Raw genomic sequence first — 13,443 nt, 5'->3', positions numbered from 1 at the left:
TCTAGTCATATCTTTATATTGAATATAAGGGACGGGTGGCGGAGCTATAACGCTGCGGAACGGCATAAATCGGTGTTCATAACGAATTTCTTCGGTATTTAATGCTGATTGAGGTGTCGGAAGTTTGCCATCATTTTTAAAGCCACAAATGGCTTTATAGAAGCCATTATTCAGATGTTGTAATGACTGATAAATAAGTATCTCCTGATAATGAGGTCTTTGTTTWCGTTTCTTTGGCCGAATTTTCTTACTTTTTCCTTTTGTTTGCTGTTGTATTTGATCTGAAGAAAATAAATATCGATAACTAAGTAAGCCTTTAATAAACAATAGCTACAACTGTTAACTGTAACCATAAATGTTAAATAACTAAATAGCTAACCGGCCAAAGCTTCTTGTTCAAGAATCAAATTGCTGGCTCTGTTAAGTGTTGACACAATCCAACCATAGAGGAACTCATATAAATACCAAAACATGTATTGGTATTCATGTAAGGAATAGAGCTCTAACTCGAAACCAGACAACAGATATTGAGTCATAGTTCGGAGGATATGATACAAAACCCAAGAAGTATAGTAACCGATATGACTGGTCGGCGGATCGCTATTCTGTGTAATTACATTCAAATAGTTGTCTACTCTATCGGCCTCATCCTGTAGAGTGGTTAGCTCTTCGAGAATTTGTGCCAACTTTTCCCTTTGTCGGGCCCTATTGTGTCCACAAATCTGAGTTAATGTGGCCATCGGTCTGACGGCGTGATGAAAGAAGTTGTCCAAAAATAAATAAGCGGTTGAATTGTTGTTAATTAAGGCGCTTTTAGTACAAAGAGACGGCGGTTTTATGAACTGTTTACACGAGTCGCGCACCACTTGTGCCAAATGACTGGTTCCAAACACGAGACTCGGTTGCGGTAAATAAAGAACCTGAAGTATGGAGCGAGAGAGCACACATGAGTTGGGAATGTTTTGGCTAAAGTGGTTGAAGAAGGCCAATGCCATCTCATATGATGAACACTCATAAATTTTGGTCACACGTTTCAGTCGTTGGATCAGTTGTTCCGAGAACTCTAACGCCTCTAAACGGCTCTTCATTCTCGTATAGCGAGGAAATGTGGGCGGAAGTAGTCGCTGATTAACCAATGGCTCAAAGCCAACAATTGTCGGATAATCAGCTTTATGTCCACTAGTGATACCTGATTCTGGTTTGATTCCACAATCGATGGTTTGTCGCCAAATGAGAAGTGATTCACTGCAATGGTTTAAGTATTTTTCAATATCTTCTGAGAGCTGTTTATCAATATTTGCATTAGATTTACGATTTGCTGTCTTCAGGTATGAAGCCTTCTTTAATGAGTATAATGTTTGAAACAAATACCTAAAGAATTTGATTCGATTATGAAGACCACAAGTAAGTCGATGACACTCAACGTCTTGTTTATTGCTCTCAGATTCTGTATTTTTATCCAAAGATTTTTGAAGTAATTTTGTCTTTTTAGACAACTCTTCGTCCACTTCTCTAATGATAGAACAGGCCTTTGAGTCACTTAAATCATTGGCCAAATTATAGCCGTAAACAACGGGTTGAAAGTCTTCTTCTTCAAAGACTTGAGCTTTTGAGACAAATTCTCGAATTGAATCAATTAATTTCAGAACAATTTTGCAGAAGAAACGAAGTGTTTTGTCAATAATCAGTGACGGATTGTGGAGATAAAGGTTAATAAAGACAGTCTGAGCTAATGAATGTCCTTCAAACCACGTGATCAAAGTAGACAGTGTCTCGTCTATGATACCCAACTGTTCCTCTAATGTGAAGTCCTTTAACTTGATTTTGTTGGCTTTGATTGATTGTTCAAAATTTAAAACTTTTTTATTGGTCTGATTGGAGACCATTCCGGCGTCCATTTTGGGATCCATCATCTCTATGGCCGACATGGCCTCGAAAAGACCGAACAATTCGTCGTGCAATAGTTGTCCGCATTTGAGCTCTAAATCAGTGGTCAATCAGATGAGTTAAATCATCAACTGTTTGTTACATCAAATAAGTGGACACAAGACATGACAACACAGACAGACATGAGATCACCAAAAATAATCACTACTTGCCTTCAGTCGATTCCCAAAAATCTTTGGTCACATCAGTCCAGTTGAAGCACACATCTTGGCCGACAAATGCGCTCCGATTCGAGTCCATTGCGGTCACCGATGTTCGTCCACAAGTGATCGTCAAATGAACGCCAATTTAGTGTCAATGTTTGACATGTCTTGAGATGCAATAATTGCGGACAATTTGTGGCCCACTCTTTCAGACGGGAGGTCTTCTTCGGATCAGAATTTTCGGATAAAAAACTGAATAAAAATAAATAAATAAAACAAATGTGAGACAAAAGTCTTGGAGGGATTGTTTGTTTTGGTAACAAACGAGTGGATCCACTCTCGACTCTCACATCAAAACCGGTATTAAAATAATATAAAAGCAATGAAAACGACTGACGAGTTTTGGTCATCAATGACGACAACAGAGAAAGAGAGAGAAAAGACAAACAAAATGATAGGATTTGTGGTTATTGTCGACTAATCAACAAAATAGACGTCATTTGTGTCGTATATGTTGTGTATATGTCTTGAAGTGCGCACCCATTGGTTGTGTCCGACATTTGCCGCAAACAATCGCTATCTTAACGACTGATTCATTGTTTTTGTTGATCGCAGACCTGATTGCCGAAGACGACCACTGAATCGTTGAATACGACTGCAATCACTATTGCAATCAAACTTATCATCACTTTGTTTGATCCGATTGTCGACATTTATTTTGAAGACACGTTTTTTTGTGTGTTATTTCAATCAATTGTGTGTTTGTTTTCAAGTGGTATACGGTTTGAGAAGATTTTAGCAAACAATGGCCGATAAGATAGACATGTCTTTGGATGATATCATCAAACGCGACAAAATTAGTACCGGAAAGACTCGAAGGGGAGGACAGGCCGGCGGTGGCGCCCGAAGAGGTGGTCCACAGAGAGGAGGCACACAAAGAGGCGGTCAAAGAGGTGGCGGAGGAGCTCAAAGAGGAATCGGTGGCGGAGGTCCGCAACGAAACCTAAGAACTCGTAGCCGACAACAGCCTTACAGTCGGGTATTAAATAATTTATTAAATCTTTAAAAATACCGAATGATTAATATCTGAATGTTTCAAAAGCCTAATCAAATCCCAGACCGTTGGCAACACGACATGTTTGACAACTCAGGTCTCAAGAAGTTGACGACTGCCTCCAACGCCAGCGCACATCTTATGGTCTCAAATCTCGAGTTTGGTGTTACAGGTAATGACAACTTTTAAGATGTTGTKCATCTGAACGTCAATTATAATCGTTGTGTCGATACAGACGCTGATATTCAGGAACTATTTGCCGAATTCGGAAATCTCCGAAAAGCTGCCATACATTATGATCGATCGGGCAGATCATTAGGAACCGCTGATGTCGTATTTGAGCGCAAATCAGAAGCCATGAAAGCTATGGAACAGTACAATGGAGTGCCACTCGATGGTAAAGATTAAGAGACAATGATTTTTAAAACGGCACTATCAATGGCGTTGAAAGTGCAGTCAATCAATGAAACGAATCGAATGCCAGCTCTTGTTCTTCCAAATTAGGCCGAGCGATGAAAATTCAGCTAATGGTCAACAACGACACTACCACACAAAGAACCGGTAATATCAGTTCCAGAATTGGAGCACCAGTTGGAAATAGAGGCCGTGGAGGTAACAACAACAGAAGTTTTAGCAGAAGTGGTGGAGGAGGTGGTGGCGGACGCGGCGGCGGTGGTCGAGTTTTACGAAGAGGAACAAGTGGTCGAGGAGGAGGAGGAGGAGGTCGTGGTGGACAAAGAGGAGGACAAAAGTTTGCATCTTTTACTTAATTTTTTCGCTTTTTTTGTCTAAACATTTGCTGTAAAATAATTATTGTTTATTTATTTACCGATAATAACTTTGTGCACAATTTAATTCTGTGTTATTTACTGTAATTATTTTGCTCACTTGAATCTGTTATAAATTATTATACATTGTATATTAAAATTTATAATTAATGCTTTTATAACTTATAGCTAATTTTGAAAAATCTAATTAAAAACTTAATTAATATGTAGTACTGTATAATCTATTTTATCTACTTTATTTTCACCTACCGTACAGTTCAAATGTATAATTTTTTATTATCAATTTTTTCACTTAAAAGGAAAGTACCCACTGCTGAGGAACTGGATGCTGAATTGGATGCCTACAGCAACAAGGTTTGATTAGATTAATAAACTAACCGGTAATCATGTATTTATATATTTTTTATTATATCTTACCGGTAATATAATTTAGATGTGAATTATTATTATTGTTTTTTCATCACAACATTGAAACCCAAATCACCCAAAAAAATATTATTGACTTATTTTTTGCTCATTTAATTATAATTTTGTTTGTATACTATAGACATTGTTTTTATTAATTATTGTTTAATTAAGTAAAATTCAGACCGTGTTTACAACACATACACACACAGACACTATTTCGCTGTAATTTTTACAGATTTTAAAATATAAAAAAATAAAACGTTAATAATATTTTAAACATAAATTGCATTTTATTATTTGTATATATATAACATATTTATTTATATATATTAAGCATTAAATCACATTTAATTAGAAATAATAAATTATTAATAAATAGAATTATATTTTTTTCATCGATTTTTTTGTTTGTTTGGAAATGTAAAGAGTAATCGATAGTATTATACAGAAGAAGCCAATAATACAATATATTTTGATTCAAAGAAGTTGTCAAAAGAAATAAATGCATTTTAAATCAATTTGTGTAAAACAAAAATAAAAGGCACCGTAAGTCCAAACGGAAATTAAAAATTACAAACAAATTGTTTAAAATAGCAATTTTAAAGATAATTTTTTTTGTGTTAAATATCAGTAATCATTGGCCCATTCGTTCTCTAATAAGAACTGATCGATTACTTCTTTCATTGCCAAATTGGGAGTCAATTGTTCGGAGGTCAATGATGTCCTGGTGACCGGATCAAAGTGGCCGACTCGTTGAAGATGCTCTTCGATATCTTTCCTATCATATGTAATGCCACTGGGAGTGACCACTGGGTCGCGCATTATTTCGAAACTAATTTTGCCGCACAAGTAATCAGGAACTTCACGTTTCTATTTGTGACAACGAAATGGTTAAAATTATATCCGCCATCAGATGATAATTACTATCATACCTTTCGCCTGTCATCAAGTGTTGCAAACATTGAATTTAATTCATCTAATCGCTGATCAGTTGTCGAGATTATCATTCGTTTGAGTTCTTGTGCAGTCTGTTCCTCACTAATAGCATTGTTGTCGACTTCATCTTTAAGTTTGTTTAACTGTTTTTCTTTATCCAATTGAATTAAAGTTTGCAAATATGTCTGTAATTCGATCTCCTCTTTAATCCTTTTCTCTTCGATAACATTAAACTTCTTTTTTCTGGCAATCCTTAACTGGTAAGTGATTTCATCGCCAAAATTCAATTTCTGCTCTTTTGCCAAATCGTGTGCTTTATATTAAGATATTTGTATCAATTAACACAAACTTTTAAGTTATCCTAAAAAAATAACACCAAACCTCTTTGTAAGTGTTTGATGGCATCATCGAAGTGATCCATTTCTAACAGTGATTGGCCTAAGAAAAAGTGTCCTTTGATTAGATTTGGCTCCATTTCTAAAGCTCGGCGACAGTCTTGAAAGGACTGTTCCCACTGACAGAGCTTTAGGTAACAGAGAGCTCGGTTCGTAAAGAATGTCGGAACAGATGGGTTGCGGACCTATCGTTGAAATTAATGACAACACAATTAGTAATGTTATGTCAATCGGAAGAACCAATTGATTGATTTCACATACTATGGCTCGCGTATAGCTGTTGATGGCCTCTTCATATTTGTGGTTCAGATAGTATTTGTTTCCCTCGTCTTTGAGTTGGAAAGCACTCAACTCGTGCTTCATATCAGATCCAGTCTTTTGGTTCGTTTGGCAACTCTTACGTCCGCTCTTCGAGTGTCCGAAATTCCTTAAGCGAAACAGTTTCGATGTCTTTAACGGTGATAATCACCAAAACAGACCAAACAAATCAATCGATTCAACGATTAGTGAAACCTCAAGACGTGTTTTTGTTGTTGTCTTTGTTGTCGACGTCTCTCTCAATGAAGAAGACGAGTAATTGACATGAATTTGATTAGAGGACACTGTCTTCAATTAGGATCAGCTGTTGATGATATCAATGGATGAAAGTGTTGTATGCATTGGTATTTCAAATCAAACACAACTATAAATAAACTATAAATTTAATGTCATTTCATTCAATTAATTGACTATTAATTCAATTATTAGTTATAAAATAAAAACATTTTTTTCTTATTATTATTATTACATGAAATCTATTGTTTTGTTATTTACTTATTAATAAAAACCCAATTATTTTGTTATAATATTCAATGCAATGACGAAAACAAATCAACTATTCATAAAGTCTGTTATATTTAACAATATAAATGATATATAATGTATTTGTGGCCCAATGAACCTGGTCAAATATCATAAATAAAGTTAATTGACATTGGTAATTTTGTGACATGATCATTTTTATTATTATTATTTTGATGATTAGGTCAACAAGTGGTTAAATATAACAAGTGGTTACAAATTTTTAAAAATATATATATGATATGATTTAATATACAATATATGATGAAATTATAATTACTTATTAAAATATAAACTTTTAGTCTATGATATAAATATAATTTTTATATAATTTTTTGATTAAATAATAAGTTTATTATTATTAAAGAGTATTGATATCAATGTTAGACATTTGAGAATAACTCAAAGTAATGACTCGCCGCAGTTGGTCCCGATTGACCACTTTGATGGCCTCCAAGTGTGAATGCAGACCATCGACAACAGTAAGCTTTTTGTTGAGCAATCGTTCGACTATATAGCCGATGGTCACGTCATCGGGCAATCGTATTTGRTCACCAATGCTGATGAATTTGCCGCCGCTGGCCAACGGAACCATTTTTAGAGCCAACGATCGGCTGATACAAAAACCCGCACCGCCGGTGGCAAACCAGAAGGATATGTTATCTTGTTTGCCATCGCGACTGACAATCTGAAGCGGCTGTCGTATACTTGGTTTACCCAAATACCAGTCCTGTAGTGGACTATAGTTTTCCAACAGTCGTACCAATTGAGGAACATTTAGATAGTTGTCGTCATCCAAGTGACAAAACCATCGCTTATTGCTATCGATGAATGTGTCGAACTCTACACTCATTTTGCAACACAACGCTCTCCTAATCACACAAGAGATCACATTTAGGATCAGTTTGTTAAACATATGATTGAATTATTGAAAAAAAAATTTCTAACCTGTTATGAGATGACGAACAGTTGGTATTAATCAGATGTCCGCCTATTCAATGATAAACGAGTATTGATTAGTTAATTATGATTTTCAATTATCATAGCATATAAAGTGCTAAATAGTTTTTTTAATTTGTTTTTATAAACTTAAAAATTTCAATTAAAATTAACTGAAATTATTACATTTAATCTTATTTATTTATTATTGAAATTTTTAATATACCGTAAGTGAGATATTTTTAATGTAAATTTAATATCAAACAAATAAACTTTTGTAWTATATTTTATTTACATCATTACACAGTCAATATCTAATAACTTTTATAGAAATTTTAGGGTTAATTTYAAATTTCTATCAAATGTTTACTTTTGTATTGTTATAAATTATCTAATGATCATATATTTATTATTTATTAACCCGAATAGTTTATAATTTACCGGATAATTGTATTCAAAAAATCATACATTACTACTGTCGTAAATTTCAGCCAATTTTTTCTTATTATAATTATGAGAAATATTTTTTTWAAGCTACTAATGTATTCTATGTAACTATAATATATCGTTTTTAATAATTATCTATTTATAATTATTTGCTARTTTAATCATTAATTATAATTTCAAACTAATCTAAGCTACTATATTAGTTATAGTAAAAGTCATAATATATTAAATATACGACTATATATAACAATTAAATAAAAATAATAATCACCTGTTTTGTTGTTATATTTGATATCTTCGGCATCAGTAAAGAAATAGGTCTTTTAAATTCAATAAAATAATAAATAAGCGATTAATTATTTAATTAAATTTTATTTTTCTTGAAAAACAGTCAAAAATCCTATACCTGATTGTTAGCCAACTTGAACCATGTCTTGAGTATACTTTCCAGTCTTGTTGTGTGAAATTTTTTAGTTGTCTTAACGCTTATGAATATATCATTGAGTGTTGTCTTCGGCGACAAATTTTTATTATTATTTACATTATTATTATTATTATTTAATTTATTATAATAATTATTAATATTATTATTACTATCTTTATCGAAAATTTTATTATTACTATTGCCTAATATATTATTGCTATTAAAATAATCTACGGATGCTTTTTGGACACTGCTATCTCTGGCCTCAAATATAGATCGGGCGGCTCTCTCCTGATAGCCACTGAAACTATTGCGCCGTTGATGACCAGTATTTAGCTGATCCGATGACCACTGGCCACCGGATTGTGTCAAAGTTAGTGTATTGATGGATGAAAGCCATATAAATAGTATGAATGCATAGCATACGCCAAATGCCATCAAAACTATTTTTTGGGCCAACTTTGAGGCCCTGATTCCCATTGTTAGCAAACTTTTGCTTTTTTAAGGCATCACTTTGTAAGGCACTTACGGTTTGGCACTTAATTTGATTAAAAATGAATAACGGATTCGTTTGATTCAGTCAAACATTGTGTGTGTTTTCTAAGGCACTGAATGTGTGATTATAAACAATCACAATATTTACAAATATTTGTTAATTACATCTAAGAAACCATGTAATGACATATACAACAAAAAGTGGTTAAACAAGTGTCACAGTGTCAGCCATCACAGACACTCTTGTATAGAACATCCCCTCCAGCACTGGGCATACAAAGTGCTTCTCTATCTTTGAATAAGTCTAAGGAGGAGTTGCTCTCTTGGAAAGACCAATCTCTGAATGTCAAGGAATCTCTAGTATTAGTATTGAGAGTAAATCTATTGTGCAGTCATTTGTGAAGCCATACATTCCTTCTCCATCTACAGTACAGTATATACTGTAGTCATTCAATAGCTATACTCTCCTAAACTTTTTTCACCTGCTCTTCACACTCAACACACACACAACCACTTGCTTTACAGTTAATTCAATAGCATATATACCACAGTATTGTAATTTAACTGCACTGTAGCCCAGATATTAATAATATCTATGCATGCAATGTGTGAATACAATAAAAAAGTTTTATACACAAATAATAGAGAAATATTCATTATTATTGAATAAATTTTATATATAATTAATTAATTTCAATAAATATTAATTTTATCAAATATTAAATAGCAGATCTCAATTTATCAAGGTTAAAAAATTATTACAATCATCCAATCGCTTACTGTATAGTTAAAATGTAATTAAAATTTAGCACATTAAATATTAATATATTTATTGAATATTTACAGATAACTATATTATTATGAAAAGTTAATAAACTAATTATTAAWTTTAATTTACTTATGAAAAATAGCTTAAAATCTATGAGCATATTGTAAACTTTACTTAATTGATTCATAATTATAGTTAACTTAACAAATTACCAGGAACAGTTTTAACATTGCTAAGTAATTAATAAGTATTTCTGGTAATTTGCAAAGTTAACTATAATTATGAATCAATTAACTGTTTACTATGCATTCTGTATTATTTTTTCGTTTGTATTAATTATATATTAGTAATTGATTGCCTAAAAAAAATATTTTAACAAATATATTAAATGTTAACTATTATATTGTAAACAGTAATTTTAGTTCTTATAGTATAGAATTTTCGTAAAACTTTAAATTTATACATATATCATATAATATGAGATATATAGTATAAAAGCTAATATCAAGCAAATTGAAATTTCAGATTTATTTATGCCATTTGATAGTATGTAACAAAAATTTTATTGTAGTAATTAGATATGTATTAATAATAATAAATTAACAAAATACATTATATTTTTTTAATAATAATTTATTGATCAAATATAATTATCATTAATAATTGTCCTAAACACTATAATATTTTTATATTAAAATATTTATATTTTAATTAAATTGCAATATGACTTAGTTTTATAGTATATAAAATTTATACATTGCTTAAATTAAAGATAATACTTACTAATTTGACTGATTTTTATTGGGAAATTTTGTAAATATATTTTTAATATTATWAAAAAAAAATCATAAATAATAAATTCGCAAAATATAAAAAAATAATTCATAAAATATAAATAATAAAAAATCATTAAATAAATACAAAATTATAAATTAATTACCGGGTTCTTTTACAAACCTTTTTTTTAATAAAAAAATACTCCCTAATATTCATAGTAAACAAATTGAGATTTAAATTATGATTAAACAATTAGAAACAAAATACTGTTAAATATAGTGTATAAATAATTATAATAAAAATTAAGAAATCAAATCAACTTTTGCCATAATTGTCGAGTAAACTATCAATTTCTCCGATTTCATTGTGGTTTTCATTGTCTATATTATACGATAACTTATATTTAAGTCTCACTTTTTCCTGTTTGTGTACATCTCTTGCAATTAACATGACTTGTGTTATAAGTGTCGGTGATATGAATGCCTGAAATGCCGGCAGACTATTGCTCGGAAACATAGCTTGAAGTTTGACTCGCATTGACTGAAATATTGGTTAATATTAWAAATAATAATTATTTAAATTGTATATATATTTCGCATATAAAAGATTRTGTACCTTAGGAACAGCCGCTAAAAAGTTTATTTTAGAAACTGGAGATGAATTGGTACTAATAATGGTTATCACAAATACATTGACATCACTTCGCGGCGAATTAGATGCCAAATAGAGAATGACTTGAACTTTATTTTTATCATAAAGTGTTATGGGTTTGGTATCACTCGGTTTAATAGAGTCGAGTGAGACATTAATATCAGTCAAAGGCATAACCGATCCATTTATCATATTTTTATCGCACTCTTTGTTGTCATTAATGTTTCGTGCATTTGACTGAATTCTTTGTAATTCATTTAACGACTTCGATGGTTCTTTGTTCTTGTATTTGAATTCATCACTTAAAAGATTGCTTTTTAATAATGATTGACTCAAGTGATCCAATTCATCGAAAGCTAATTTTTGACCAGATTTGCGTCGTTTATCACAATCGCTGACTATGTTTGTTGAATTTGATGGTGCAATCGGTTGTGGAAGTAATACGTCATTTAATATGGAATGATTAGTCGAAGACAATTCATTATTATTCTTAACAGAGAATATATCTCTCAATTCTTGTAAATCATTCAAAGTATTTGTATTACATTTATTGTTATTCTTGGAGCTCAAAGAAATAAAGTGATCATCAAGTAGTTCCACGTCATTCAATATATTATCAATAATTGACGTCTTGTTTGTTGTTGTTGTTGTTGTTGATGATGGTATATCTAAAAGATTTATTTGATTTGATTTAGTCATTAAATTCTTAGAGTCGTCAGTCGAAACAATTCCCAACATTTGTTTGTATGCATTGATAGCTTTAGTTAACTCGTCGTTGGCGTTAAAAAGTCTGGTCATATTCGGGTCGTCATCGGACAACTCGTTGGCCAATTTAAACAAACGAATTCGTAATTTTTCACAACTTTCAAACAATTCTTTCATCAGATCCTTCTCTTCGACTGAACTATCATTTGGTGAATAAAACGATAACATATCCGACAAAACATTTGCGTTGTTGTAAACGATTTCTATTTCCGATTCAAACCTCGACTTCAGATCCATTCGTTTATCCGATTCTTTGGCCATCAATTTGATCAATTGATTGGCTGCTTCCAGATCTCCCGGTTTACCACTTTTAAGTAGTTTTTGCAGTAACTCAGCGTTTTTTTCGTCGTCAAATATCTCGTCCTTTGGTCGCGGAAGTGGCGGAGTCGGCGGCTTATAGTTTGGTATTATATAAGTGGGGTCTTCGGAAACAATTTGCTGTTTCTTTAGCATCTGATACGCTTCAAAGATTTTGGGCATTTCTTTTAGCTCAAGACTCCAGAGGAACATCAACTCAACCACACGTTGTTTCACTTTCGGTGGTGTTCTGTGAGCCAAATACTAAACAAAAATATTACAAACTATCAGATTATATCCATCGATGGCAACAATTTTTTTTAAAACCTTTGGAGAAACAACTTTAATAACTTCATTTAGAAAACGAAATTTTCCGATTTCGTCAGTCAATCGGTGACCACAAACTGTAATCAGTTTTGCCAAAAGCTATAATAATAATAATAAAAATAAAATTTCAGAAAAAACACAATAATTGATAACAAAAAATAGTTGATCCATACGTTCAATGAATGCAATGCTTCAATTTCTTGAGGTGACTGAATCTTATGCGCCAAATATCTCAGTGCAACCTGTGGTCCGTCGGGTCGGTCATTGATGGCGGCGCACAATCCGGTCAATAGTTCTTCATCGATGTTATCGTTCAATGGATTTGTAGACTTTGCTGTGAAAAAACCCCAAAATATTTTTAATATCTTCAAACCAAAAATCAGATGACAATCACTGGCAATACAAACCTAAATATACGTCCAAACGATTGTCCTCTTCAGCCATCGTAACCCGTAATGACCCGCAAAATGTCAATTTAATTGTCGCACAACTGATCCAAATAATTGATGACTAGTTTTGTCGGATCACTACTTTTTATCCCAATGTTTACGTAAACACCAATTCATACGCAAACAGTGTTACAAAACATTTATAAATTAATTTATGAGAAAATTTTTACAATTTTTCTTCAATTAATGTTTTTATAGAATATTACAGAATATTATTGCAAAAAAAATATTTCGAAATATTCTTCAAAATCAATGTTTTTTAAAAACAAATATATATTGAATATACTGTATATATATGATAGGTATTTGAATATTCCTGGACTATGAAAAAATAGTATAATTTAAAAGAAAATTAAGCATGATCATTTTTACTTAAATTATTATATATTATTTTTATGATAATTAAAAAATTATTATAGAAAATTTGCAAATAATTTTCTAAATTTAACATGTTTAGTTTTGTTGTCAATTAAATTTACTACAGTATTAAATATTTGTAAAAAAAATTTTTTTAAATGTTTTTATAATGAGATATTACTGTATCGTTTGATAATAAATGCTTGGAAGGGATTGCGTCGCAAATGTAATGTAT

General features: G+C 31.6%; 5 protein-coding genes across 5 annotated transcripts in view; 1 reads left to right on the top strand and 4 right to left on the bottom strand.

Moving 5' to 3' along the window:
* The window catches only part of LOC128957820 (N-alpha-acetyltransferase 35, NatC auxiliary subunit-like), a 2,902-nt gene extending 404 nt beyond the window's left edge, over positions 1 to 2,498 (bottom strand). Inside the window, exons 1-3 of the mRNA XM_054303635.1 lie at positions 2,100 to 2,498; positions 380 to 1,981; positions 1 to 281 (exon numbers count right to left, since the gene is read on the bottom strand). The exon at positions 1 to 281 is cut by the window's left edge and continues 102 nt beyond it. Coding sequence (XP_054159610.1) covers positions 1 to 281; positions 380 to 1,981; positions 2,100 to 2,187 — 1,971 coding nt within the window. The 5' untranslated portion in view covers positions 2,188 to 2,498. The remainder of the gene's footprint in view (positions 282 to 379; positions 1,982 to 2,099) is intronic.
* Positions 2,499 to 2,574: 76 nt separating this feature from the next.
* LOC128957483 (THO complex subunit 4-like) lies at positions 2,575 to 4,608 on the top strand. The gene is made up of 6 exons (XM_054303249.1): positions 2,575 to 3,129; positions 3,193 to 3,316; positions 3,380 to 3,541; positions 3,649 to 3,895; positions 4,232 to 4,286; positions 4,366 to 4,608. The coding sequence occupies exons 1-6, from the start codon at positions 2,896 to 2,898 to the stop codon at positions 4,369 to 4,371; spliced, it is 828 nt and encodes a 275-aa protein (XP_054159224.1). The 5' UTR covers positions 2,575 to 2,895; the 3' UTR covers positions 4,372 to 4,608.
* A 130-nt stretch (positions 4,609 to 4,738) lies between these two features.
* LOC128958941 (E3 ubiquitin-protein ligase CHIP-like) lies at positions 4,739 to 6,410 on the bottom strand. The gene is made up of 4 exons (XM_054304907.1): positions 5,933 to 6,410; positions 5,658 to 5,856; positions 5,273 to 5,589; positions 4,739 to 5,210 (listed from the first exon to the last, which is right to left on the bottom strand). Exons 1-4 carry the CDS (start codon positions 6,032 to 6,034, stop codon positions 4,968 to 4,970), a joined length of 861 nt encoding a protein of 286 aa, XP_054160882.1. The 5' UTR covers positions 6,035 to 6,410; the 3' UTR covers positions 4,739 to 4,967.
* Positions 6,411 to 6,872: 462 nt separating this feature from the next.
* Positions 6,873 to 8,801, bottom strand: LOC128957819 (fringe glycosyltransferase-like). Its single transcript, XM_054303634.1, has 5 exons — positions 8,556 to 8,801; positions 8,304 to 8,453; positions 8,169 to 8,217; positions 7,460 to 7,502; positions 6,873 to 7,383 (listed from the first exon to the last, which is right to left on the bottom strand). Exons 1-5 carry the CDS (start codon positions 8,799 to 8,801, stop codon positions 6,873 to 6,875), a joined length of 999 nt encoding a protein of 332 aa, XP_054159609.1.
* A 1,743-nt stretch (positions 8,802 to 10,544) lies between these two features.
* Positions 10,545 to 12,985, bottom strand: LOC128958767 (ADP-ribosylation factor-binding protein GGA3-like). Its single transcript, XM_054304692.1, has 5 exons — positions 12,810 to 12,985; positions 12,576 to 12,736; positions 12,403 to 12,501; positions 10,978 to 12,339; positions 10,545 to 10,902 (listed from the first exon to the last, which is right to left on the bottom strand). The coding sequence occupies exons 1-5, from the start codon at positions 12,844 to 12,846 to the stop codon at positions 10,678 to 10,680; spliced, it is 1,884 nt and encodes a 627-aa protein (XP_054160667.1). The 5' UTR covers positions 12,847 to 12,985; the 3' UTR covers positions 10,545 to 10,677.
* Positions 12,986 to 13,443: the final 458 nt, after the last annotated feature.

Source organism: Oppia nitens, unplaced genomic scaffold (genome assembly GCF_028296485.1).
Source record: "Oppia nitens isolate AA-2021 unplaced genomic scaffold, nextdenovo-longstitch-racon4-pilon3 scaffold3_pilon_pilon_pilon, whole genome shotgun sequence".
NCBI lineage: Eukaryota > Metazoa > Arthropoda > Arachnida > Sarcoptiformes > Oppiidae > Oppia > Oppia nitens.
Note: the sequence above shows the minus strand (reverse complement) of the source record. Positions and strands in the feature narration are given on the sequence as shown.

Coding starts and splice junctions, on each gene's coding strand:
- LOC128957483 (XM_054303249.1), top strand. CDS start 2,896: ATGGCCGATAAGATAGACATGTCTTTGGATGATATCATCAAACGCGAC. Junction 3,130..3,192: donor GACAACAGCCTTACAGTCGG/GTATTAAATAAT, acceptor ATGTTTCAAAAG/CCTAATCAAATCCCAGACCG. Junction 3,896..4,231: donor GGACAAAGAGGAGGACAAAA/GTTTGCATCTTT, acceptor TTCACTTAAAAG/GAAAGTACCCACTGCTGAGG.
- LOC128958941 (XM_054304907.1), bottom strand. CDS start 6,034: ATGAAGCACGAGTTGAGTGCTTTCCAACTCAAAGACGAGGGAAACAAA. Junction 5,590..5,657: donor CATCAAACACTTACAAAGAG/GTTTGGTGTTAT, acceptor CTTAATATAAAG/CACACGATTTGGCAAAAGAG. Junction 5,211..5,272: donor CACTTGATGACAGGCGAAAG/GTATGATAGTAA, acceptor TGTCACAAATAG/AAACGTGAAGTTCCTGATTA.
- LOC128958767 (XM_054304692.1), bottom strand. CDS start 12,846: ATGGCTGAAGAGGACAATCGTTTGGACGTATATTTAG. Junction 12,737..12,809: donor TCGTTTGGACGTATATTTAG/GTTTGTATTGCC, acceptor GTTTTTTCACAG/CAAAGTCTACAAATCCATTG. Junction 12,502..12,575: donor AAGCATTGCATTCATTGAAC/GTATGGATCAAC, acceptor TTATTATTATAG/CTTTTGGCAAAACTGATTAC.